The following is a 26,692-nucleotide window of genomic DNA, read 5'->3' as shown; positions in this document are numbered from 1 at the left end:
TGCATTTGTAACTATTTTAATATTAAGACAACTGTTGACACAGTCCTTTAAAACAGATAAGACAGGCTGACTATTAAAGTGATCCTAAACAGCTGACCAGCCATAGTTATCCTGTGCAGCACTAGAATGAGCACTGACTGTGTTAAGGTTAACAGTTGTGAACTCTAATTGGGGTGTTTGTCAGTGCCCTTTCTCTCCCACTCCTCATATTCCATTTCCCACCATCAGCACCAACAAATCAGATGTAATCTGAGAGGGAGTGTGGCAAACACACCCTTTCTCCTTCCCCTTCACGTTCCCTTTCCATTTCCCCCTAAATCCTACTTCCCAACAACAGTAACCTGTGAACCATTAGGGGTGTTTGCATGCATGTACATGAAGCCAAACCAAGCAGGAGAAGCATGATGACAGTCCATCTCTCCCTGGAATGGGACTGGGAGGAAGGCAAGAAGGTATGGAAGTTGAAGAAAGATGGAAGGTACAATAGACACAGAAAAGCAAAGAGCCACTGCACTTGTGCGGCCTCTTTTGAAAAGACTTTGCAAAGTAAGAGACAGCTCTGCCACTGGAGACATCTGGCACCTAAGCCTGACCCACACTGATGGCACTCACCTTGTTATTCCATCCTGAGCAGCTTAGTGAGAGACTCATGGAAATATTTTGTTTCAATGGAGGATCCAGGTTTGGACACCTGTGGCCTTAGGGTCTGAGAGTTCTAGGGTGCTCCATGCCAAAGCTATGGATCACTGGAAAAATGTGTGGATAAGTTCAAAACCTGTGGAAATCCTACTTTATCTGTAGATCCTGTATTTAGAGTGCAGTGAAATTGGGCAGTAGGTTTAGGAGAAACAAAAGAAAGTCTGTGGTCACATGACATATTAATTCAAACAATTTATTGACAAAAAGATATGCTGATGGGTACTATATTTGATGGCTTTATAAGGGAACTCTGCAGATGCATGGAGGATAGATCTGTCAGTTAAATATGATGGCTTGAAATAACTACCTCTGAACAATACCTGCTGGGGAGAAAGACACAGCAAGTTAGACTATTACTTTCATGCCCTGTTAGTGGACTTCCTGGAGGCATCTGCTTGGCCATTGAGGGGGAAAAGGTTGTTGGACTAAATGGACCTTTGGTCTGGCCTAATGGTCTGGTCACAACTATTTTTATATTCCATTGTCTATGAACTCTTGAGATCTCTGCTGCTGTATTTGGGGTGGGGGGGTTCCTTCACTGATAGACAGATGGGCTGGCTCTCAGTATCTTTGTGAGTAAATTATGTCCTGGTTTCACTTAAGGCTTTTAACAGTGAGGTTGTCCCAGGATAGTACATGTTAGGGGATTTGGTAGCATAATCATCCGGTGTCACCACTCACATGGGTCTGTCAAGAAGGCTCAGAGTGAATTCAAAGGGAAGGCACAGAATTGTTCAATGCACATTCCTGAACAAAGAGCACTGACAGCTTGGAAGACAAAACCCCTTTGACACTATGCAGCTTTTACAGCTGAAATGATTACAGGATTACTGTACAAAGGAGTCATATTCATTACATGGATCTAATTGTGGATTCAGGCCACCAACTTCCTTTTGGGAAAGGATATTCTGCAGCTGCTACATATTCATACAGTAAGGGTTTCAAGGAGTCCAAAGTGTATCCATTGCAAGCTCTGTCCTATTTTAGGACTCTAACCCATTGAAGATGTGATGGCTCCAGAACTAGTCACCTGCTGTGCAGATATCTGCAATGACCTTCAATTGCTTCAGTATTCCCAAAGCTTATTGGTTTTCAGATGGTGTCCCAAGAAACCGTACAACACCTTGGAATCTGTGTTTTAACATCTACCTGGCTCTTTTAAAGTCAGCATCCATCTCTCTCCTGTTTCTTCCCTTGATAGTAGCCCATCTCTCCTGTAATTAGTCAAGCTACTGAGCCACAGCAAGGAAGAGGCACTGACTCTGCTATAATTATGGGGAGGACCCCACTCTTTTCTAGAGGCAGCCAGTACTGGAACAAGCTCCCTGGAGTGACTCCTAATGATGACATTTTTGGTGGATTCCATGTGGAATGTACACACATCCAAGCCAAATCTTCTATAAGCCCATGCGGCACACCATGCCTCAATCCTATGATGGCCATGTGAAAGCAGAAGTAGGACTATTGAGCTGGCAGTTCCAGAACAGAGCAGCATGACTCTCCTGCTCTGCTTGTGTCTGCTTCAGTGTCCAAAGGATCACCACCACCACCCGTCCTCTGCAAGCGCCAAGGAAAATGCATGGAACGGAAGCTCACTAGGAACCACCAATAATGGCTTGGCATGGTAGCCAAGCGATTATTTGTGGTTCCTAGTGAGCTTCCCTTTCATGAGTTTTCCCTGGTGGATCCCTGCTCAAATCTTGTAAGGATTTCCTGGGTGAAATCAGAATCGACATATAAGAGTTTTGAAAAATCAACTCAGCTGAAGACCTGTTGCCATCATGGATCTGTCTTGAGGATTTAGGATCCAATTCAGCATCAGTGACATTTGGGGTCTGGTCACATGGACCTCTTACTGCGCTAGTTTTCCCGCAATTCTTATATCCGCAACATTTTATATCGCTTGGAGGTGGTCAGACGGTCCCTCTGTCTTCCGCTTCCCTCGCGCGAAGTACTGTTCACACAGGCGGGGTGGGTTTTTTTGGTTTTTTTTTTAATCTGGGCATGCGCTCGTCTTCCCATGCACTCAGGCGTACATACAAACCTTCGCTGTCCTTTCTCCTACCCGCTGGCAGCAAACCCCCCCCCCCAAACCCAAGCACAGGAGCCGGGAGTGCCAGACCCTCCTCGGAGTGGGCGAGAGGTTTAGGAGGCGCGAACCCTGTCGCCTAACTTTTCACTCCCCTTCGGGCAAGAGGCACTGCCCGGGCTTCGTCCCCTGCCTGGCGGCGGCGGCTTCCCTTCCCAGCCCGTCTCCTTTTCTCTCCCGCGGCGTCTTGCACTGATAAGCGAGGGAGAAGCAGCAGGCGAGGGAGCGGGTCTGTGTATGTGCAGCTGCCATGCGGAGAAGGGACCGGCCCAGGTGGGGAGGCGGTGTGGGTAGAACGAGTTGGGAGAGCGAGCGAGAGCGGCTCTGACTGGCTAGCTGGCCGGCCGGCGCACACACCCGGGAGCGGCTTTGTACTTGCTCGCTCCCTCCCAACAAAGTTCCCGGCTCTGCCTGTGCTCAGCAGGTTTTTTTGCTCGTTTGACAGCTGGGCACAGACGGCGGCCTCGGTGGGATCTAAAAGACCAAAATAAAAGCTAGCGCCTGTTTGCACAAGCGCATAGCTAAAACCGGAAACACAAAAAAAAACCCAACGGGGGGAGGGTAGCGCGGTCACGGCGGATTGCTGTCCAGATAACAAAACCGCGGATACAAAGCGCGAGATGTCGGAAAACACCTGTTCCAACGGGTGTCAAAAAAACGCGGATAAAAGAGCAGAAACCACGGGACTCTGCCGGCTTCGGTGCGGGAGGCGGGTTTGCCTATATAGACAGGAACCTTTAATGCGCGAGGAATCAGCAGCGAATCCCGCACTAAACGTCCGTGTGAACACACCCTTGCTGGAGGTTTGCACTTAAATAACTGAGACTGAAGTGCATCTAACCTAGTGCTAGAGTAGACAATGACTATAAACTTTATATTAGGGTCCAGATGTCTCTTTCTTATTATTCATCTGGGTATCAATATTGGTCTGAATTAGCAGAACAAAGTTTGAGTCCAGTGGCACCTATAAGACCAACAAAGCTTTATTCAAAGGGTAAGCTTTCATATGTTAAGCAAGTGCACACTTTGAATAAAACTTTGTTGGTCTTAAAGGTGCCACTGGACTCAAACATCTCCCTCTTATTATGTATCTGTCTCTCTCTTACTGTGTATATTGCAGATCTGGAAGTGTCGTAGGCCGCATCTCTGCTTAAAATATAAGCTTATGCTTCCTTCAAAGTGATTCTGGGAACTGTAGTTTGGTAAGGATCTTGAGAATTCTATAAAAGCCTCCAGCTCCCGGGAAAAGGGATAGGAATAAACCGAACCATGAAATTCACCATCAATTTTGCCCTGATTGTGCTTTGTGAACTGAAGTTCATGATGGGTCTACTGTCATGAACTTCCATGAGCTTTTGAAGCAGTTCGTGGATAGAGCAGAAATCAGGGGTTTAAAGGGACTCCAGGTCCCTTTAAACTCCTGCTTTCTGTTCCCCAGGAAAGCTGCAAAAACAGCTGAGCAGCAGGGAACACTTCCCCACTGCTCAGCTGTTTTTTGGGCTTTCTTGTGCAGTCTCTTTAAAGGGACTACACAAGAAAGCAAAACAGCTGTGTAGTGAGGAATGTCTCTCTGCCACTCAGCTGTTTTTCAGGAACACATCTCCTGCACTCAGCTTTTTTTCAGGGTTTCTTGTGCAGTTCCTTTAACAAAAAAGCAAAACAGCTGAGCGGCGGGGAGCACCTCTCTGCCACTCAGTTGTTTTTTGGGCCTTCTTGTACACTCCCTTTAAAGGTTAAAGGAACTGCACAAAACAGCCTGAAACAGCTGAATGGTGGGAAGCAGGCTGCTCCCTGCCGCTCAGCTGTTTTTTCCAGGTTTTCTGCAAACCCTGTATAAAGGGACTGTGGTCCCTTTCTATGGGATTTACAGGACCATGCAATGGTTTGGTTCATGAACGAAGCTCCTTGTTCAGTTCAGTTTGTAGTTCTGTTCATGGTTTGGCCACAAACTGACACGAGCCACGTTTTTTTGATTTGTGCCCATCCCTACCCAGAACTACATTTAAAATGGGGAAAATGGCTATTAAACAAATTTCAAGTTTGTGATATAGACTGTGAGCACCAGTTAAGGGCCATAAATATATTTACAGATGTAGAGAAATATTACAAATAATGAAAATATATAATTCATACCACTAAGAGAAATACCATGGTTTGTGCAATCCATTGTATGAATTATTAGCTTCCCCATCACCATTTAGCCACTGTGCACAGAAACACTGAAATGCTACCAGATTGTCCATTACAGTAACAGAACTGTGTCACCTTTTAAAAAATAAATGTGGCCTCTTTGATACTTCTTTAAGAAAAGAAAAAGCCTCCTCTGTATGCAATGCTATCCCTCTGCTCAATAGCTAACCACTGAAAGTGTATCTCATTGATTTATGCACATCCTACTAATGTTAGATGCAGGTTATACATCTGTATGCAGAGTAAAGTACACTGACTGTGTTTTGATATTATCAAGAAAGATAATTGAGAGTTTTTTTAAAGGTTGTTCTAACCATAGAGCATTAAGGAAGCATGCACTGTTTTGATGGTACATTGTCATAAAAAAGGACATATTTTGTTCTTATTGCATTATGCTGTGTTAGAATGTGGGGGGAGGGTCTGATTTATGCAGAAGTCTGCTCCAGATGGGCTGGGATTTAGCCCTCATGTGTTGCAAGGACAGGGATTATTATTATTATTATTTCTTTTTCTGCAATACAGGATGGGGGAAAATTGTATGTGTAACCCTTGTGTTCCCAGAATCAGGTTGAAATAATGTTCCATTTATTCTACCATGCTTAGCATGGGGTACAGGGAAATTTCAGAACAAAATCTGAATGTTGTAGCTCTTTGTTATGTGTGACAGCTCTTCCTATTTTTGTTGTAACTTTCTGCTTGCATTTTTCTAGGACTTTTTTTCAGCAGTATAGACAGCTTAAAATCCATCCCTATGTCAGTTTTTGAGTAGATATGGGTTTCAGTCCCCAAACAATAACTGATATGTTTGATGCATTATAGTTCTGGTAGAGTGCCTCTGAACATGCACAGAGAACATCATTCCCAAGAATAGTTGCACCTTATCCCTAGCTGATTAACCTGCACAAAAATATCCTCTGGACATAGCTAGACTGGATCCTACCAGGAATTTCTAGAAACTTCCTGTAGAATCTTATTTATTGTTAGTTCACATACATAGACACTATCCAAGTTCAGAGATTATATTTAAGGAGGGGAATTGCCTTCCCCCTTAATTTAGGCTACATATGATTATTCCTTAGGAGTACTTGCAATTCTTACTTGCACACTTATTCTACGCATAGAATAGCTATTAAAACAATTAAATGGACCTATGTATCAGATCTGCCTTAAAAAGTAGCTGATTGATTTGTGTTACTAATAGTGTTGTAGTTAGTGGGAGATTCTCCCTCCCTTCAAAACAGAATTCACAATGAGTACTTTTAAAATATTCCGCTTTTGTTCAAGTTCACCAGGGGTAGATTCAAGATCAGACCTTTAAATCTTTACCAAAAAACCCCTGCACCCTCCTTCTCAGTCTCTGACCCGTTCTTGACATCATGCCAGTGACTGCATTCAGACATCACAAAAAACACATCCTGTTGTTTGGATGTAATAAGTAGGGAGGGAAGTCTGTGGAGAGCCAAGCACCTTTTCCTTATTCTTGAATAAGTATGTTTGGTTCCCCCACCCCCTTCTGCCTAGCTGCATCCCGGATTTTTTTATGCTCTAGAACAGGGGTGTTGAACTCATTTGTTATCAGGGCTGGATCTGACATAAATGAGATCTTGTTGGGCTGGGCCATGTGTGTCATAAAATGTAATGCTTAAAACATTAGCTCTGTAAGCTGCAAACCTACTTTTGATTTATTGACATTCACCACAGAAATCTCATGCTCAGAGTTCTGAGTCTAGGACCCAGGTTAAAATATGAAATGGCTGAGTGATTAAGAGAGTCTGGCGAAGCAAGCTATGATGCAGCAGCAGCAGAACTGGAAGCAGGAGATGGGCAGTTCCACTGCGGGCCTGATGGAAGCTCTCTGGGGGCCTGATCCAGCCCCCGGCCACATGTTTGACATCTCTGCTCTAGAACATTATGGCTGCAGTCACACACACTAAATAATCCACCTACAATCCACTTTCAATGCACTTTCCCACTGGATTTTGACAGTGCACACAGTAAAATCCATTTGGAAAGTGCAGAAAAAGTGGATTGAAAGTGGATTATTTAGTGTGTGTGACCACAGCCTTAATGTCTTTTACAAACCTCACCCCCTTTCTATCTTCTCAATTTTCAGTCCCCTCCCTCTGTCTAGCCACATCAATACATCCCCTAAATTGTACTTTGAAACAAATTTTAACAGGTCTCACTCCCTTTCTCTTTTTCAATTTTGCATTGTTTTCCCCTTTGAAAGAAAATAAAAGCTGAGGCAGAACCTACATGGTCATGGCTAGATCATGGCTGTCTCCTGGGATATAAATGGAACTCTGAAGGAGGAATCTCTCTCTATGAGGAGAAAAGTATTATAGTGGGTGGGTTATGAACTGCTTTTGACCGTAAGAGTGATTTGTGTGAGGCCCTTCTTATGTGAATGTTGGCAAAGTGAATAAACATGGATTAACAGTGCAATCCTAAACAGTTATAACACAATTTAGGATTGCATTGTGAGTTCTATTATCCAGCTGCATTTGAAATTTCCCCTCTGAAGGGCCTAAGTCTCCAAGGCACTAACCTGCCTGGAGAATCATCATTAACAGGGGAAAAGGAGGCTTGGAGAGAAAGCTGAGCGAGGGAGAAAGTGTCCTGAGAAAAAGCACAATTGGTAGCTGAATGGAGCAGCAAGGTTTTCTGTGCGCATCCATCTGTGTATCCAGGAGACTGAGCTATGGAATATATTTGATGAAGGGAGCTTTGACTCTTGAAAACTCATTCCCTGAAAATTTTGTTGGTCTCTGAGGTGCTACTGGACTCGAATCTAGCTGAACAAACTCTTCCGTCATATTCCAGTTTTCTTGGCAAATTCCTTCCTCCCCTAGGTACAGTTTCTAATTAATTTCCTCAGTCAGATCTTAGTCAAGCTAAGGAAAAGTGGCCGCATGGCATGTTCGGGGCAAGCTGATGTTCCTTGAGCACACACACACCCCTCCAGATGAGATCAGGATCTGAATCCTGGCTAAGAAAATAAATTCAAAACTATCCTGTGGGAGTGGAATTTGCTGAGGAGAAGCAGTGGTAGCATTGCCAAGCTCTAGAGTTCTCCCAGAATTGCAACTGATTTCCAGACTACGGAGATCAATTACCCTTAGGGCTGCCATACCCCTGGTGGGGAGAGGGCATCCCCTGCCCCCAACACCCATTGTCAGCTACTGCTCTGAGTGATGGCGGGAGAAGAAAAATTAAAAACTGGCAAAGTTGCTTGTGGTGCTACATCACTTCTACTAAAAACATGAGGTTTTCATCTGAAGCGGTATAGTGCTGCAGCCAACATCATCGCTCCCCATGTCCCTGCCCACAACCCTCCCACTGGTTCCCTAGTTTCCCTGGAGATAATGGCTGCTTTGGAGGCTGGACACTATGACATTATGCTCTGCTGAGGTACCTCCCCTCCCCAGACTCCACCCCCCAATCTCCAGGAATTTTCCAGCCCAGAGTTGATATCCCTAAGCAGTGGGTATGGGGAACAGTTAAAACTTACCACCCACGCCTTCTTCAGTGCAGATGCATTCTGAATCCCCAAATTAGTAGTGCTCTGAGGAAAAATTAGAACTGGAATCACCATTTTCCTCTCATAGCATCTGGTTTGGCTTTTACTTCTGCAGTCTACAAGGAGGGATGTTTTAGTCGGAATGATGTCCAGCCCATTTCCTTGCCATTTTTCTTGTGAATTATTTTAGAATCCAGTGCTTCTTTGACCATTAAAATATCAGAATGTATCATACCACTTCATTCACCAGAGTTTGACATCCTTAAATGCATTAGAGGGAGGCTCCTTAGGCTGGAGGAAGCCTTCTAACTTTGCTGAGTGTAGTGGTAGGATACAGACCATCATCTTCAACTTGAGATTTACAATCACCACATTGAACAAACAGTGGGAGGAAGGAGGACATTTAGAACATTCTTAGTGTGGATTGCCTAGTGGTGAATCTATTTACTTTTCATGCCTTCTACTGACATCAATCTGTAAGTAGAGATGGGCACAAACTGAACTACAGAGCAAAATTTGTCACTGATTTTTCCCTGTTCATGGTTACTTATTTTTCTTTCATAATAAAATGTAGTTGCAGCCACTATCTTACCCCCTCTTTGGGTGGATTACTACTAAATAGTCCAGTGTTTCATCAGTGGGAATGAATAGTTAATATGTAGTCTTCTGACAATAGACCCATCTCTGTTGAACAACGTACTAATCTGACATTAGAGAAGGTAATACTCTTGCAGCTGATGGGAGAGGGTAGATATGTGTCCATGGAAAGAGCACTTGGCAGTTCTGGAGCGTGAGAAAGACAAAGAAAGAGAGCTCTGTGTTGAATAAAAGTAAAACCCATCAAGGTGTAGGGTTGTCGCTGCAGATCTAATTAGGGGTGTATAAGAATTTCTCATATTCGCTGGTTCAACTGGAACTTCGGCTGTTCAAGTGAATCCTTTTTAAGTTGAGGGATGGGCTTGCAGCTGCTGAATGTTTTCACTTGAAAGATTAACCTCTCCAGACTAAATAGACAACAGTAGTGATAGTTGTTGTCAGGGGTCATTTTGTAGAAAAAGTGGTGCAGGAGCTCATTAGCATAACTCATTAGCATAACTCATTTGCATATGCCACACCCCCTGAAATCACAGGAAGTGTGTCAGAAGGCAACACCCACCGCTCAGGCTCCACTGGACTGTTTTTGGATTGCTAGCTATTGGGGGGGGGGAACATGCAGATCTGTCCTCGCAGAGGAGGGAGAGCTTGTACCTGAATAAAACTTGGCCTTAAAGGTGCCACTGGACTGTTTTGGACTGGGGGACTGAGGGGAGCTCTGCAACTTACCTGGCTGCTTCTTGCTCTGACTGAGGGCTGCTGGGAGCAGGGGGTGGGGCTTGTTGCATGTGCCCGCCCCCTGGGCTCTTTACTGCCGGAGCTCCGCTCCTGTGTGCTCCTGCAGGAAATGACCCCTGGTTGTTGTTATTAAGTAGCTTTTGTCTAACATGCACCTCTGTAGATTTATTGTTCTACTAGGAAAAAGGCCTGTTGTGGAAATAAATACAACGGCCTCTAGAAAGAGGCTCTGGATAGGTGCCAGTTGGTTTGCAGGGTGGAGTCTATGGCTTTGTACCTGTCCGAGGTCCCACGCCTCCTGAAACCTCACCCTCTCCAGGCTCCATCCCTCACATCTCCAGGAATTTCCCAACTGGAGTTGGCAGCCCTATCTCCTTCCCATCCAATCATCAACCTACCTTTATTTCCCCCTCACTCTTCAGCTTTCCACCCTCCACACACCTGCAGCCTCTCCCGTGCTCTGAAGCACTGACTTCTACATTACATTGGTTGTCATATGGGGGCCACCTCAGCAGCATATAAGGATACAGAGTCCACCATTTTCTCCAGGGGAACTGATCTCTGCCATCTGGAAAGCAGTTGTAATTCTGAGTGATCTCCAGCCCTCACCTGGAGGTTGAACACATTTTGCCTCAGAAGAGCAAACTGTTTAGAATGTTAAAGGCAAAAGCCAATCAAGTCGCATATGCAAACGACCTCTGTGTTCCGAGGCAAAGGCCAATGAGGCTGCATATACAAATAACCTCTGTGTTCTGACTGGCTGTGGGGGGGAGAGGAAGAGCAAACTGTTTAGAATGTTGGAGGCAGGACTCAGGCAAAGCAGCCAGTGGATAGGGAGACCCTCTGAATGACAGATCAGAGAGCCAACTGATTTTGAAGCGTGTGGAATGTTCTAGAGAAGTGCCACCACCATTCGGCTTTTATTTATAAGGGAGATTAGGCTGGTGGCTGTTTACTGAATAGTTGTACACTGGGAGATTCAAGGAGCTGGAGGCTGCAGGAAGGGAAAGGATTCATTCCTTGTCTAAAAAGCAGGTGGGATGCTTACATGCAGAGCTCCTCCCTCACCCCATAGCATTTGAAGAGGAGTGTGTGCACTGTATTGTTGTTGAATCACCCACCTTCCAGGCTTTCTTTGGCTTAGCTTCATAGTTTTTTTAAAGTTGCTGTGGTACAATATTTTCTTAAAATAGACTGTAAAGAAGTGTACATAGAAAGCTGAAAATTTCTCCACTTTAGAGTTACCAGTCCCCAATGGGAGGGGGTCCCCCAGTTTGGAGCCTCTCTGTGACCTGGGATCACTGTGCATAGATATTCTTTATCACATTTCTCTCAGCATGCAGCCATAGGTGGGATTGGTGATTCTGAAGAAGACAGAGTCAGGATTCAAAATGATCTAGATAGGCTGGAACAGTGGGTTGAGACAAATAAAATGAATTTCAATAGAGATAAATGCAAAGTCCTACACTTAGGTACAAAAAAATCAAAGGCACAGATATAGAATGGGAGGGACGTGGCTTGACAGCAGCACATGTGAAAGGGATCTAGGTGTTCTGGTTGATCACAAGCTAAACATGAGTGGCTGTGAAGAAAGCTAATGCAATCTTAGAATGCATTAACAGAAGCATTGTGTCCAGATCAAGGGAAGTGGTAGTTCCGCTCTATTCTGCTATGGTCAGGCCTCACCTGGAGTACTGTGTCCAGTTTTGAGCACCACATTTTAGGAAGGATGTTGACAAGCTCAAGCGGGTCCAGAAGAGTGCAACCAAGATGGTGAGACGGTTGGAATCCAAATCTTATGAGGAAAGGCTGAAAGAGTTGGGTATATTTAGCCTGGGAAAGAGAAGGCTTAGAGGGGACATGATTGCAGTCTTCAAGCATTTGAAGGGCTGTCATGTAGAAGATGGAGTAGATCTATTCTCTCTTGCTCTGGATTGCAAGACTAGATCTAATGAGTGGAAATTACAAGGGAGTTGTTACCGGCTAAATATCAGGAGAAACTTCCTAACTGTAAGAGTGGTTGAGCAGTGGAACAGTCTGCCTCGGGAGATGGTGGATGCTCCTTCGCTGGACGTTTTCAAGCAGAGGCTGGACGACCATCTTTCGGGTATGTTATAGGTATGTAGGGCTATCTTTCAGCTATGCTCCTGCAGAGTGCAGGGGGTTGGACTAGATGACCTGCAAGGTCCCTTCCAACTCTAACATTCTATGATTCTATGATATTCCTTTTTTGGATTCAAAATTTACCATCAGGCTTATCTGTTCACTAGTCGCAAATAGGGAGTTGACATTTGATTATCTGTTCAGCTGTTTGTTGACCCATTCATGGTTGTTTGGTATATTGCTCCATTGTGTTCCTTCTTAACCATGCCATACAGCACAATTGGCTTTTTGTGCATTGCATTCTTACCTAACCTGATTCAGTTCTGCTCCCCACATCTTACTGTGTAACTGCTGTGCTCAGCAGGCAGTTTTATAAGTAAACAATTAAATCAGTTATCAATAAAAGCTTTGCTTTAATAAAATCCTATTCTTTGGCATTTGTCTAAATACTCCCTAGTGACAGGCTGCTGATTGGTTGCAGTTGGCATCTTTGTGCATGCGCAGTTTTGCAAAAATCTAATATAAACCTGTTTGGCAGGTGTTCATGCCTATTCAGCATAAACCAATCAGGCTGGATGATTGGCTGACATCTGACACCTTCAGACATGGTAAATTTGACTGTCAAACATATTAGGATACTAAAATACACATCATAAAAGCTCATATGCAGTGTTCCCTCTAAGCTGAGTTAGTGTGAGCTAGCTCACAGTTATTTAGCCCCTGGCTCACACTTTTTTGTCTTTGCTCAGGAAGGATGGCTCCAGAGCGAACTAATTTTTGCAGTAGCCAAATCACTCACTCGCAACTTTAATGCCAGTAGCTCACAAAGTAGAATTATTGCTCACAAGACTCCACAGCTTAGAAGGAGCATTGCTTGCAGGCATGGCTTTTGTGCTACCTGGTGATACAAATGGTCAGAGGGGCACAGATGGTGAACATTATACTTTTGTGAGTAGAGAACCACCTCCAGTTAGATTCAAGAAATTTGGGAGTTGCCATGCATAGTCAAAAGTTGATCACTACTGTCAGAAGTATCTTTTGTAAGCGTGTGTTGTTTCCTAAAAGTTGTCTTCCGTCCATGAACATTGGCTGGGATGTGCAGCCAGAGCCTAGATTCTCTGAGCTTGTGTGTTCCTTTCCTGGAGGGGAACAGCTAAATACATATACTCTCTTCTGTGTTTCAAGGACAAGAAGAGAAAGTGCGTGCAGGGCAATGCCCAGCTGTGCTCTTTTTGCCCAGCCCTTGAAGATCAACAGAGACAGAGTACATGCTGTTTGATCTCATTCAGCTTCTGGACATAAATTGCCTTGCTGGCTCAGACCAAAATTCTTCATAGCCCAGCACTCTTGTCTCCACAGTGGCCAGAGAGATTAGGCAGTAAAAGTTGCAAAGAGGACAGGAGGGGATAGTCATCTCCTATTGTGTTGATTTTAAATATGGAGATGACTCTCTTAGTTTCAGAGTCATTGATTGACCTATCTTGTATGGATTTATTCAAACTTTTAATAAAAGCCAATTGTGCTAGTTGTCATCCTTCGGTAACAATCTCTGTAGATGAACTATTCCTCTCATAAAGCTGTGATCCCAACCCTAGCACAGTACCTGTGGTGCCATAGTGCCCACTGATGTGTTAGCCAGTGCCCAGTTGCTTTGTCCACAAAGAGCCAATCCTGCTTTTCCTTCACTTCATTGGAGTAGAAGGTTCTTTGGAAGAGTTCAGGAGGCATCACCTTTGTGCTTGCAGGGACATTCAGTTGGAAACAGATACAGACCTTAGCATTTTGTGGCAGGTCTCATTCCTGTGGCAGCCATTTTGTGATTGGTTCCACCCCTTTCTCTGGCCCAAGGAGCATTCCTTTGGTGGAATAAGCTGTTGTTTTTATAAAAGAACCTCTTCCATCAAAAGAAGGCATTTTGGGATAGAGGAAGGTCTCTAGCTGCCTAAGCAGAGTGGTTGGATACAAACCATTCATTCTGTGGTGTATATACATATTTATATGGTTGTTTGTTTTAATTCTAGTTTGGAACCAGAAAGAGAATTTCTGCTTTGCAAATTAATCCAGTTCACATTATGCCAGCTAATTATGTTTGACATGTTAAAGGTGTTTGAAGTTTACAGTTGTAATTGCAACGCTGCTGCTGCCCAAAGCAGCACACTTGATAAATATGCATTAGCTCAAATAGCCACTTATAGCTTTTGGACTGTGGACTGTATATGTGTTGAATCAACTGACTCCCTTCTACTACATTGGATCCTATGACTGCATTTGAGCAAGTCTTCCTCCAACAAAGAAAGATTTTCTTCAACAAAGGCAGACTTTTCTCCATCAGTGGAAGCCTTTCTGTATCAGAAAAAATCAGTCTCTATTGGAAGAAATCTTCTTTGAAGGAAGACACAAAAGGAATGAGTCACCATATCCAATTCATATGTTTTTCCTTCCATTTTAAAAAAGTGTATTTTAATACCAGGATTAATACCTGGAAACGGTGTTTTAAAACAAATTGTTTTAATTTAATTGTTGCATAATGATGACTTGGAATTTATCAAATGTTAACGTTTGCTTACTTTCCCCCCCTGCATGCAGAATTGCAATGTAATCATTCCCTCTAGTATCAATTGAGTGCCTGGCTTGTGACAATCACAAAAGCAGACAAAACAGGGGGTTCTGCATTCTTGCAGGATTACACAGATACAGGGGTCATTTCGTAGAAAAAAAGCTGCAGAAGCTCATTAGCATATCTAATAAGCTATTAGTATAATAGCTCATTGGTTTATGCCACGCCCCCTGACATCACCAGAAGTGATGTCAGAAGGGGGAGCATCTTCAAAAGCCTCCATTTCCCTTTCCCAGCCTGCCTGCCAAGGCGGGCTGGGGGGAGGGAAGCGACGAGATAAGGGGTTTAAAGTTTAAACCCCCTATCTCTAAAGTCGCACTGTAGGAGCGGTGTGACTCTAAATAGAAGGAGCTTGGGGGTGGGGAGCTTGGGGCAGGGCTTGCCGCCATCGCCATTTGTCCCCGCACCTGCACAGATATACAGAGATGTTGTTCAAAGTAGCCAAAGGAAAAAACCATCCAAAAATGACCTGATAAGGACTGAGTATGCACCAAGAAGTTTAGATTGTTGACAGCTACTGAGAGTCAGTTAAAGGAAAAGCCAGAAACAGATGAAAAAAATTGGCCTGCTTGAGCTCCTAAGAGCTTCCAGAATCCTAGAAAGGGAGATTTTGGTGTGAAGGAATTTTCTATTTTTTATTGTTTTGATTGACCTATTTTTAATTGTTTTTATTCTTATTTTAGCTCCAGCAAATTTAGAACCAGAGTACATTTTTAAATACACAATTTGAAGAAATTCTATAGTGTAGGGACAAAGTAACTGGAAGATTGCCACCCTCATTCTTGTGCACAATTCTTAGTTTCAGAGTTGTATAAGCATAGGGGGACACAATTTTTGGCTTAGTAGCTAGTCATTATTTGGGATTGCCACTGACTCCTCCTGTCCTCCCTCCTAGTTTTCTGACACTTGAAGAAAACTTGGAGGAGAGTATAGTATAGATCAGTCTTTCACTTGAGAGACTTCTCCACTTAGGGTTGCCAGAATGAGTCTGGCAATCACTAGGAGGCTCACCACTTGGGCACTTGCTAGCAACATAATGGTGTCATTTTGGCTGAATGCCAGAGTGTTCTTGATGACATGATGTAACTTTTGGTTGTGCCAGAAGCGACACCAGCATGTCAGGATGCCAGCAGTTGCTTTTCCCACCCACCCCCCCATTTTTCTCCTGCTGCCCAGATGAATGAGTGTTAGGAAGGGTTTGTGGCAAATTGGAGGTCTCCCACTCCCAGTGGGAACATGAAAACCCGATCTCCACCACTTTCTAAAACCCACCACAAAGTGCACTGAGATCCAAACCTTCCCTTGAATTCCCTGCATTCCCCACATATACTTTGGAGAATGGAAACTTGTCTCTCGCACCCATTTAGAATGGGGAGGGGAATCTCTGAAGGGTACAAGAGAGAGTCGCCAGGCCTTTAAAAAAAACTATATAATTGCTGGCAAGTGTATTTGCCCCATGAATGTGGTAGATGTTCCCAGACAGTTATATTCTAATGTTGTGCAATGTTAATTGCTTTTCTAAGTATATGACTGGATCATGGAATGCTGTGTGCTGTAATGCAATCCTAGAAAAGCATTTCATTTCTGTCATTGAATATCTTTGAGCTTTAATGAAAATTAGTCTTGCAGTCTAAGATCAGTTTGAAGGTTTATTTTATTTTTAAGGGAAGAGAGAGGTTGGAATTAGTATGAGTCAGGTAGATCAACACCACAGTGATGAATGGCTGAATATTACATTACCCTTGTGATTAATTTTGTTATTGTTTAACTCAAATTTAATGTATTGTATAGTGTGAATGTATTATAGTGCTTAATGTATTTTTTAGTTTAAACCATTCTGAGGGCCCCCAGAGGACCAAAAAAGCAGCAAAGAGATGCATAAATAAATAAATACATGCTATGGTTGTTTCCTGTACCAGTGTTGCATCTCTCAGCAGGCTGATGACACTAAATGGGGGAGGTTACCCTATAAGTTGGGGAAGACTATTCCCAACTGGGTAGTATCTGGTGAACTGCTCTAGTAGACCGGCAGTAAATGCAGAAATGGTGGGGTCAGGGACAACGCAGTTGGAAGCTTGATACTTTTTTCAGTTCTATGCAAATGAAAAGTATATTAAAATTATGAAATAAATGAAGTAACTTTAAGGCAAACATATTAAAAATATATGAGTTTTGGTCACCTTACAGCCCTGTTACATTCATCCACCCTACAATTTGCCTCCATTTCACAGTTTGCCAGTGGAGCATGGGACCATGTCACCATGCTGTAATGATGATATAAGAATTGAGCCATGACTGAATTTTCCCATGAATATTGCATAGGTAGAGGTGGCAACCTGGTTGTTGCCACTGTTTGTAACCATGCATCAATGGGGTGTTTCATACGTGGAGTCTTGCTTAAACTGATCTCACAATCATGTATAATTGCAGTGATTCAAATAAAGTGAAAACTCTGCAGGCCTGGAATAGGATTGTCAAACTAAGCTGTATGTACATTTACTTGGACATAAGTCCCACTGTCCTCTCCTGTAGAAGTCTTTAACTGTTAGTTTGGGACACGAAACTACTAGAGCTGGCTTGCAAGCCCATACATAGCCACTATTTTGCTATTTTTTAAAAGGACTTTGCTCATATGCATGTCTAGAGAGCAAGGTGCCACACCTTCTTCCGTTCATTGCATTCATGCTGAAAAAAGCAGCATGATGGCAAAGCAAAAGCATTTCGTGATAGAGAAGATTCCTCCAGGACTCTGCAGCATAGTGATAGATGAAGATGGGTAGCCGTGTGAGTCTGTCTGTGGCTGTAGAAAAGAGCAAGAGTCCAGTTGCACCTTAAAGACTAACAAATATGTGGCAGGGCATGAGCTTTTGTGAGTCAAATTCATAAAAGCTTATATCTGAAGAAGTGAGCAGTGACTCACAAAAGCTCATGCCCTGCCACATATTTGTTAGTCTTTAAGGTGCAACTGGACTCTTGCTCTTTTCTACTGCAGCATGGTGTAGTGGCTAAGAGTAGCAGACTCTAATCTGGAGAGCCAAGTTTAATTTCCCATTCCTCCACATGATGCCAGCTGGGTGACCTTGGGCCAATCACAGTCAGAACTCTCTCAGTCCCACCTACATCACAAGGTGACTGTTGTGGAGAGAGGAAGAGAAAGGTGATTGTAAGCCACTTTGAGACTCCTTAAGGTAGAGAAAAGCAAGGTATAAAAACCTAGTCTTCTTTTCTTCTTTGACTTGTTCCTCACTGTGGTACACTTTGTGTGTATTCAGCTTGTGCTTCCAGTCCCTGGTCCCGGTCACACTGGCCAGAGAACACGGGGGGGGGAGGTGTGGCTTTTCGCTCCGCCGCAGTTGTGACCCGGCCGAACGCGATCAGACGTGACGGCAGGGAATCGGGGCTAGCATTTTGTCGGCGCACAATTCCGGCGTGCTTCATGCGGTGCTGGAGTGATCAGACGGAGGACGTCCATCTGTGGCCCGTCACAAGCGGATAATACTGGTGTTTCTGCAGTAGCTTTGAACTATGGCTCTTCGGCGGGATGCGATGGCTTGCCAACGAGTGTGCAACACTTGCCAGATGTGCTGGTGTGATCGTGCCCATTAAATCCGCCCGGCATCCATGAGTATCCCGCGGCAACTTCTGTGTATGATCGGAGCCACAGACCCTCTTGCAGAGCCATCCTAAGCAGAGCTATACCCTTCTGAGCCCACTAACTTCAATGGACTAGGAAGGGTGAAACTCTGCTTTTAAGATTGCTCTCTTGATCTCATTCATAGGCTCAAGCTGCAATAAACATTGTGAACCACACATGATGTGCATTGATCAGATTCCAAATACTTTAGTGAATGGGCTTTCAAGGAATAAAAAAGATTGCTATTAATAGCTATATAATAGTCCCCAACCATCATTACAAATTGTGTAACTAAAAGATGAAACAGCAGCAGAAACAAGCAAATAGAAACCAGTTAAGTTGATATAATTAAAATTCTAGCAACAGAAGAGGAAGAAGGGGAAAATGACATTATAGATATACTGTTAATTTAGTACTGATGTGGACAAAGGGAGCATTGCTAAGGATGACTAGTCAGAAGTAAATCCCATTTTATTCACTGGTGCTTGCTTCCAGGAAAATATTATTAGAACTGTAGCCCAAAACAGGAACTGGGTTTTTATTAGGGTAGCTGTGTTGGTCTGAAGCAACAGAAAAAAAGTTTTAAGTTCAGTGGCACTTTTAAGACCAACAAAGTTTAATTCTGGACATAAGCTTTTGTGTGCAAGAACACTTTGTCAGATACAGGGTTTTTATTAGATTTCCTTCCACCAGATTTTGACTAATATGAAATTCAAGGCAAATATAGAGGAGTTGCTTTCAGGCACAATATTTAGGCATTTTAAAGCAAGTCAGAAGAATTTCAGTAAGAGGAGTGACAGCGGCAGGATTTGCATGACTTCTGAATTTTGCCTAAGAGGGTTTGAAAGACAACTGGGAGCTGATCTGAAATATCAGTAAGGAATGTTTGGTCTGGATTTCAGTGAAATTATGATAAGATAAGACTCACTGGAAACGATGATAAGTTGAAGGCAGCAGGAAAAGACCCAACATGAGATGGAGTGACTCAGTCAAGGAAGCCAGGGCCCTCAGTTGGCAAGACCTCAGCAAGGTTGTTAACGATAGGACATTTTGGAGGTCATTAATTCATAGAGTCACCATGTCAGAAGCGACTTGATGGCACTTAACACACATAGTGACATTTCTCTAGCACATCTTATTTATCCACCCTCAGTTGTAACCTTTATCACCTTACTTGTAGGAATTTCTCTGACTCTTTTGCTATTCTTTTGGTGCTCAGAATGTTTGTGATGCCAAAAAGCTATGTGTTTCTGAAATGTCTCCTTTGATAGTGATCTTCCACAAAGTAAATAAAGTGTTCAAGTGAGTGTTGCGCCTTATCTAAGAACCAGGAGGACCTTTATTCATGCCTTTCTTCAGCTGTAAACTACACAGTGGCTTTAAGTAAACAAGTAATTCTTAGCCTTAGATCTTCCTGTGGGATATGGAAATAACACTTAAAGTGAGGAGAATAATGTTGGTCTGCATTACAAATGTTGCATGGGTAATGTGTGTTTAATTCGTCAAGCACTTTGGAAAAACTCTGAATAAATTCTTAAATTTTCACACTGGGTGTTATGTAACATTAATCAAACCACTCAGGTCATGATTAGTGTGAAAAACCTCAAACTGAGACCCTGGAGAGCTGCTGCCAGCCAAAGTAGGCAATATTGACCTTGACCTCAATAGTGTAAAGCAGCTTCATGTGTCCATGTGTTTTTGACAGGAAATTTGTTCACGTTGATGGGCTTAGTAGTAGAATATAGACAGAATATAGAATATAGACAGAGATAGATAGGTATAGATATATTGATATATATAGATATAGATGCATAGTGTGCAGAAAGTCCTGGGTCTGGTCCTTGACCTTTTGAGCTAAAGTTCCTTAGGCAGCATGTGTTGGCAAAAACTTTTCTGCATTTGAGATGGTGGAGAGCCACTGCCCCTCAGAGCAGAAGATGTTGAGCCAGATGGGTCCAGGATCTGCCTTACTGTAAGGCAGGAATATGCTTAACTGCTTCTTTATGTACATCAGTTGGACTTTTTTGTATTTCAATTGTAGACTTCATTATGACGTCAGGATTAGATTATGTTGCAGACCAGACCCATGATTTATGTATTCCTTTCAACCACTTCTCTATGTTCTCTCTCCCCAGTTGCCCATACTGGCGTCTTCTGTCGTTAGCCTCTATTTCCTTGAGCTTACGGATGTCTTCAAGCCCGTTCACTCTGGATTCAGCTGCTACGACAGGAGCCTGAGTATGCCCTACATTGAGCCTTCACAAGAGGCTGTTCCTTTCTTGATGCTGCTCAGTTTGGCTTTTGCTGCACCTGCCATTACGGTAAGTGAAGGAATCTGGTACTTCTTCTCTGTTATTTCCTTGTTATGATTTTACTTTCAGAATAGGCTCTGCAGATCCTCATAGGCAGGGGTCGTTTCGTAGAAAAAGAGGTTCAGGAGCTCATTAGCATAACTCATTAGCATAATTTATTTGCATATGCCACACCCCCTGAGTAGGTAGTAGGGTAGTAGGAGTAGAGATATCAGCACTGGTAATGAGACACTGGTAATTTGCCACATAAAGTATGGAGCTCACAGCATTACTGTTGGTTAAAGATGCTTGCCCTACACAGCAATCTTAAATCCATCCCCAAAAAATATAGAAGTCATTAGAATCAATAGATTCAAGAATGACTGACCTTGGGCACTTGCTTCTGTGCCAATTTAGAAGAATTGTGCATTCTAGACCCACTAAATTACAGGGACCCATTGTGACCATTCCAATTAACAAAGGCAGCAGAGAAGTCTGAGGGTGGTGGCGTCAAATGCCACATCCACAAATAACCTCAAATTTTGGGAGGGCAGAAAAGAAAAATGTTCCTGTTTCCCCTGCACAAATAAGTTTCCTGCAGTTACTTCAGTGAATTTTAAATAAACATCTGCTTCTCCTGCTGGACTCTTGCTCCCTTTCACTAATAAGGAATGCAAGCTGTACTGTTAGGTTTCTTCTCTCTGCCTGCCTGCCTGCCTGCCTGCCTGCCTGCCTGCCTGCCTGCCTGCCTGCCTGCCTGCCTGCCTGCCTGCCTGCCTGCCTGCCTGCCTGCCTGCCTGCCTGCCTGCCTGCCTGCCTGCCTGCCTGCCTGCCTGCCTGCCTGCCTGCCTGCCTGCCTGCCTGCCTGCCTGCCTGCCTGCCTGCCTGCCTGCCTGCCTGCCTGCCTGCCTGCCTGCCTGCCTGCCTGCCTGCCTGCCTGCCTGCCTGCCTGCCTGCCTGCCTGCCTGCCTGCCTGCCTGCCTGCCTGCCTGCCTGCCTGCCTGCCTGCCTGCCTGCCTGCCTGCCTGCCTGCCTGCCTGCCTGCCTGCCTGCCTGCCTGCCTGCCTGCCTGCCTGCCTGCCTGCCTGCCTGCCTGCCTGCCTGCCTGCCTGCCTGCCTGCCTGCCTGCCTGCCTGCCTGCCTGCCTGCCTGCTCAGGGGTCGGGAGAAAGGCGAAGGCACCCGCAAAAGTCTGAGAAGAGCCCTCCACCCCAAGTTGAGGTGCAGCAGCTCCCCGTTTTCAGCAAGGGGGCTCCTGCGGCCAAGCCCCCCCACACATGAGACAGGAGGCAGCTACGCCCCAGAGGTGCCTCCCGTTTTTAGCTTGACCACCATGTCCCTGTTGCTGGCCCAACTGCTCCGCTCCCAAGAGTCTTCCTGCTGTGGCAGAGCAGCCCATCAGGATTTGCACCCAAGCCACACCCCCAAAGAGGGTCAATGGGTGAGCAGTGGCAGCCCAGCGCGCCACAGGGCTCCCCCCTCCCCTGACCAGACTGCTATGCCCTGCCAAAGGGGCTGCACAGGAGCCCCTGGCAGCCAAAGAAGGAGGGAGGGGGACTGGCTGGCAGCCACAGCAGCACTGGGAGGGCTCTCCTGCTGCTGCACCCACCAGAGAGAGGCACCCGGGCTCAGAGGAAGCCACGACTTCCATCCCCCCACCAACAAAACTTCTTTGCCCATTGGCCTGGCGGGTGAGACCAGACCCCCCCCCAGACGAATGATCCCTCTTGGCGAACAGCTGCAGCAAGCCCACTGGAGAGGAAGCTGTGACACCAGAGGGAAGCCCAACCTGAGCAGCGCGGACGGAGCACTCCAGCTATGGTGATGGGAGGGCAGCTGCCAGGGGCGTGCCTGAGCCCAGCTGCAGCACAGGCCGTGGGGGCCCAGAGGGGTGCAGGTGGCAGGAAGCAAGGAGGCAGGACCGGCTGGTGAGCAGACAGGGGAGACGCCAAGAGCCGCAGGAGCCGGTCCCACGGCAAGTTGAGGGGCCGCTCGGGAAGAGGCAGGGCCAGACAGGGGGCAGGGGCTCCAGCTCGAAATGAGCCCTGCTAATAGGACCAGACACTAGATTCATGTTTAGACACATGAATAAGTCTGCAGATGTTGTGATGTTGCAAGATTTTGACATTTTCTTTTTACAAGAAGCTACTCCACACAACACCCAATTCAGAGCTTTTTAAAGGCCATGTCAAACTTTTAAATCGTGGCTCAGCTCATAAATAATTTCTGCCCATCCAAGTTGCCCCCACCTCTTTTTCCCTTCCCTCAAATTTGCCATCCTTAATTTGCCTTGGTAAATTACATTCCCCAGAAGCCTTCCAGTGGAAAACCTTCTGTGGGCCTTATGGAGGCCTGAGCAGCAGGTCTTCTATTTTGCATCCCTCCACACCACAGAGGTCTCACACTATATGAAGCAGAAAAAAGTCTGAGTCCAGTGGCGCCTTTAAGACCAACAAAGTTTTATTCTGGATGCTTTAGTGTGTGAAGAAGTGTGTGGGCACACAAAAGCTTATACCCAAAAGCTTATGTCCTGCTGGTTCAGACCAACATGGCTACTCACCTGAATCTAACTATCTGATACATTTTTTCTGATATTGTTCCCAGATTGGGTTGACAGATGTAAACTGGGAGTTCATACTTCCTAGACACTCAAGGTCCTGATTCAGATGAGGAGAGAGGGGGTTTGGCCTCCCCCCAACACACCATTTTTTGAACCTGAAATGGCTCTTGGGAGCCACCATTTCGCCCACTAGGGAAATGCAGTATGTAGTCCAGCAGTACAATGGAAAGGCTAATGACTCTTCTTCCGGCATACCGTGGTCCCAGGCCAAATAGGGCCCCTGTGTACTTGGGAAGCACAGAACTCCCAGACCATGCCTCTCAACCCAGTGCACCGACATACCTAGGGAAAGCATATCATGTATGTAGGAAGGTTAGGAAGGTTAGTTTGGGGAAAAGGTATAAGGAGCAGGAGGGCTTCACAAGGGAATTGAGGGAAAGATCTCCTCAGGAAAAGAGAAGGGACTGTGAGTACTTTTCTCCTGAGTTTTAATAGCTTGGTTCATGATGACTGGGATTTTCTGAACTTTCAAGAAACACCTGGGAAGCCTCTGAAGTTTTTGTGAGTATTTTGATCAGAGTTTCCAGGAACATAACTACAGGGCAATTTCTCAAGGCTTCTAAAACAAGCAGCTACAGAGCTTTTAAAACATAACCTTTCAGAAAAGCCTTGACACAGAGAGTACTCCATCTTTCGGTGTTATACCTCTGAGGATGCCAGTCACAGCTACTGGTGAAACATCAGGTTCTACAATGCCAAGACCATGGCCACACAACCCGGAAAATCTACAGCAACTAATGAACTCCAGCCATGAAAGCCTTCGACAACATATTTTCAGAAAAGCTTTTGGTAGATTCTTTAGACCCATTTCAATCTGAATTCAGGCCTGGTTTGGGGATGGAAATGGCCTTGGTTGCCCTGACTGATGACCTTCACTGGGAGAGTGATGGGGGAGTGAGTCCCAATTGATTTTCATAGACCTCTCAGTAGCTTTCAGGACCATCAGCCATGGTATCCTGGAGGGGCTGGCTGTGTTGCGAGTGGGGGGGGGGGCACCGTCCTTCACTGGTTCTGCTCTTACTTGACCAACTGATCCAAAATGTGGTGCTGTGGGACTGCTGCCCAACCCCAAGGCATATATGCTTTAGGGTCTCATAGGGTTCCATCTTGCCCCCTGTGCTATTTAACATCTACATGAAGCCACTGGGAGGGGTCATCTGGGGATATGGAGTGATGTGTCACCAATATGTGGATGATACCCAGCTCTGTTTCTCCTTAACAGTTAAGCCAGGTGAGTCTGTGGAAGCCCTGAATAGGTGTCTGAAGAAGGTAATGGTATGGATAATAATCTGAAACTTAATCCAGACAAGGCAGAGGTGTCATTGGTCAGTGCTGCTCAGAGAACTGTGGAGTCAGCCTGTCATGGAGGGGGTTGCTCTCCCATCAAAGGAGCAGGTTCATAGCTAGGTGGGCTACTGGATCCTGGTCTATGGTTGGAGGCTCAGATATCCTCCATGGCACATAGGGCCTTTTATCAGCTCTGGCTGGTTCACCAGCTACAGCTGTTCTTTGAAAAGTATGATCTGGCAACAGTGACCCATGCTCTGATCACATCTGAGGTAGATTACTGCTTTTAAAACAGTACAGAAGCTTCAGTTGATCCAAAATGCAGTGGCCAGGTTACTGACAGGGGTTGGTTCCAGGGATCATAACTGTGCTGAAATATCTGTACTGGTAACCCATCTGTTTCTGGGAAAAACTTAAGGTGCTGGTTTTTGCCTTTAAGGCACTAATGGCTTGGGTCCAGAGTACCTAAAGGACTGTATGCTATCCAGTCCACCAGTTAAGACCTACCTCTCAAGCCCTGCTCTCCCATCTTCAGAGGTGAGGCAGGTGGCAACTAGAGACAGCATTTTTGGTGGTGGCACCTTGCCTTTGGAACACCCCTTCTCCCTTGAGGCTTGCCTGGAGCTTAATTTCTTTCAGGTGCCAGGCCAAAACACATCCTTTTACTGAGGCTTTTAATTAGGATTTATTCTTACCAGCTTTTTAATAGTTTGCTTTTGTTTTATAGATAGTTTTTGTGCTGCTTGTGTCTCTTATGTCTTTAGTGCTGGAGGCAGTAGTGGTCAACAGCCAAAACTAGGCCCTAGTAACTATAACTCCTCCTCCAGTTATGGTCACAAGACCTGAGCATTTCCTTCCTAGAGAGCCTCTGAGAGTTCTTCTTAGAGCAATAATACCAATATACCACAATGCCCAACTGCTCGCCTTTATTGGCTTGTTTTTAATATTGTGACATGGTTTTAATTGTAAACTACCTCATGCAGGACTTTCAAGAGGTAGCATAGAAATATATTAAATAAATAAGATGATTGATTTGTGAGTGCCTTGAATGTTAAAGTTTTTTCCAGGTAACCGTTTTATTTATTTATTTATTTATTTTGTTTTTAGAATTATGTTTTTTGTACTGTTTGTACTGCTGTTCTCTGCCTTGGGTCCCAGTTAGCTGGGAGGAAGGCAGGCTTATAAATGTTTTAAATAAGGCAATTTTATATGATCTAGAGCAGTGGGCCTTAAGCTTAATCCATCACTGCCCACCAAGTATACATTATCATCAAAGCCCCTGATTCACAAGTAAACAATTAGGACAGGCAAACAGAAAGGCAACTTTATTTGTACAGGTATATTTTTGATAAATGCATTTGGTACACAGATATCTGAGAAAGATATTGTTGGATCCCCAAGCATCGAGAATAAATCCACGTTTTCAAGAAAAGCAAAATTTATTTCAAAGCGTTGAAGACATACTCAAACACGTTCTTTGTTAGAACTGGGGATACACAGGTAGGTCAAGCATAATAAAGGAAATTCAAACAGATACATATCCAATGAATAACATTCCCGCTGGCGGGCTAATGAAACGGTTGCGCGCCCAGTCCATGGGAACCAGGCAGAACATAAGACAAAACACAGGTGCAGTTCTCATGAGATAAGCAATAGGCAAGCATTACAGCATCTTCTCCCCCACACAACCTCCAGTAGTCATCTTATGCATTCCAGCACAGGAGCAGGATGGTAGAAACAAGCCGGGTGCAGCAGGGTGAGGATATGTACACAGAGGTCACACAAAACAGAATGGCAGCTTGCTGACAGATATTTAGTTTTTTGACAAATTCCATCAACGTTGCTTTTTTAATTGCTTGCAAAGTATCTGGTTGGCAATTTTTTGATTGCCGGGTGCAGCAGGGTAAGGATATGTACACAGAGGTCACACAAAACATAATGGCAGCTTGCTGACATACTGCCCCTCCTAAAATACATCTTAAAACACACCTCCCGGGTCGGGCGGGAGATCTCCCGGGCTGGGCGGGAGACCTCCCGGTTTGTCCGGGAACCTCTTGTGGAAACTACGGATCAGGTAAGGGGCCCGAATATCCCCTTCTTCCACCCATTCGCGGTGCTGGGGACCGAAATCAACCCATTCAACAAGGTACCAGAGTTTACCACGTTTCAATTTACAATCAAGGATATCAGCGATCTCAAAATGTTCATCCCCCTCCAAAATGACAGGTGGAGGAGGAGTAACTGACGGTCTCCAGGGAGACGGACCAGGATCTTTCTTCAACAAACTCATGTGAAAAACAGAATGTAGAGC

General features: G+C 44.8%; 1 protein-coding gene across 1 annotated transcript in view; it reads left to right on the top strand.

The window, feature by feature from the left end:
• The window catches only part of PLPPR4 (phospholipid phosphatase related 4), a 61,465-nt gene that overhangs the window by 7,546 nt on the left and 27,227 nt on the right, over positions 1 to 26,692 (top strand). Inside the window, exon 3 of the mRNA XM_015420740.1 lies at positions 20,320 to 20,505. Coding sequence (XP_015276226.1) covers positions 20,320 to 20,505 — 186 coding nt within the window. The remainder of the gene's footprint in view (positions 1 to 20,319; positions 20,506 to 26,692) is intronic.

The sequence above is a fragment of the Gekko japonicus genome, unplaced genomic scaffold, assembly GCF_001447785.1.
Source record: "Gekko japonicus isolate JY-2015 unplaced genomic scaffold, Gekko_japonicus_V1.1 scaffold1582, whole genome shotgun sequence".
NCBI classification, from domain to species: domain Eukaryota; kingdom Metazoa; phylum Chordata; class Lepidosauria; order Squamata; family Gekkonidae; genus Gekko; species Gekko japonicus.
Note: the sequence above shows the minus strand (reverse complement) of the source record. Positions and strands in the feature narration are given on the sequence as shown.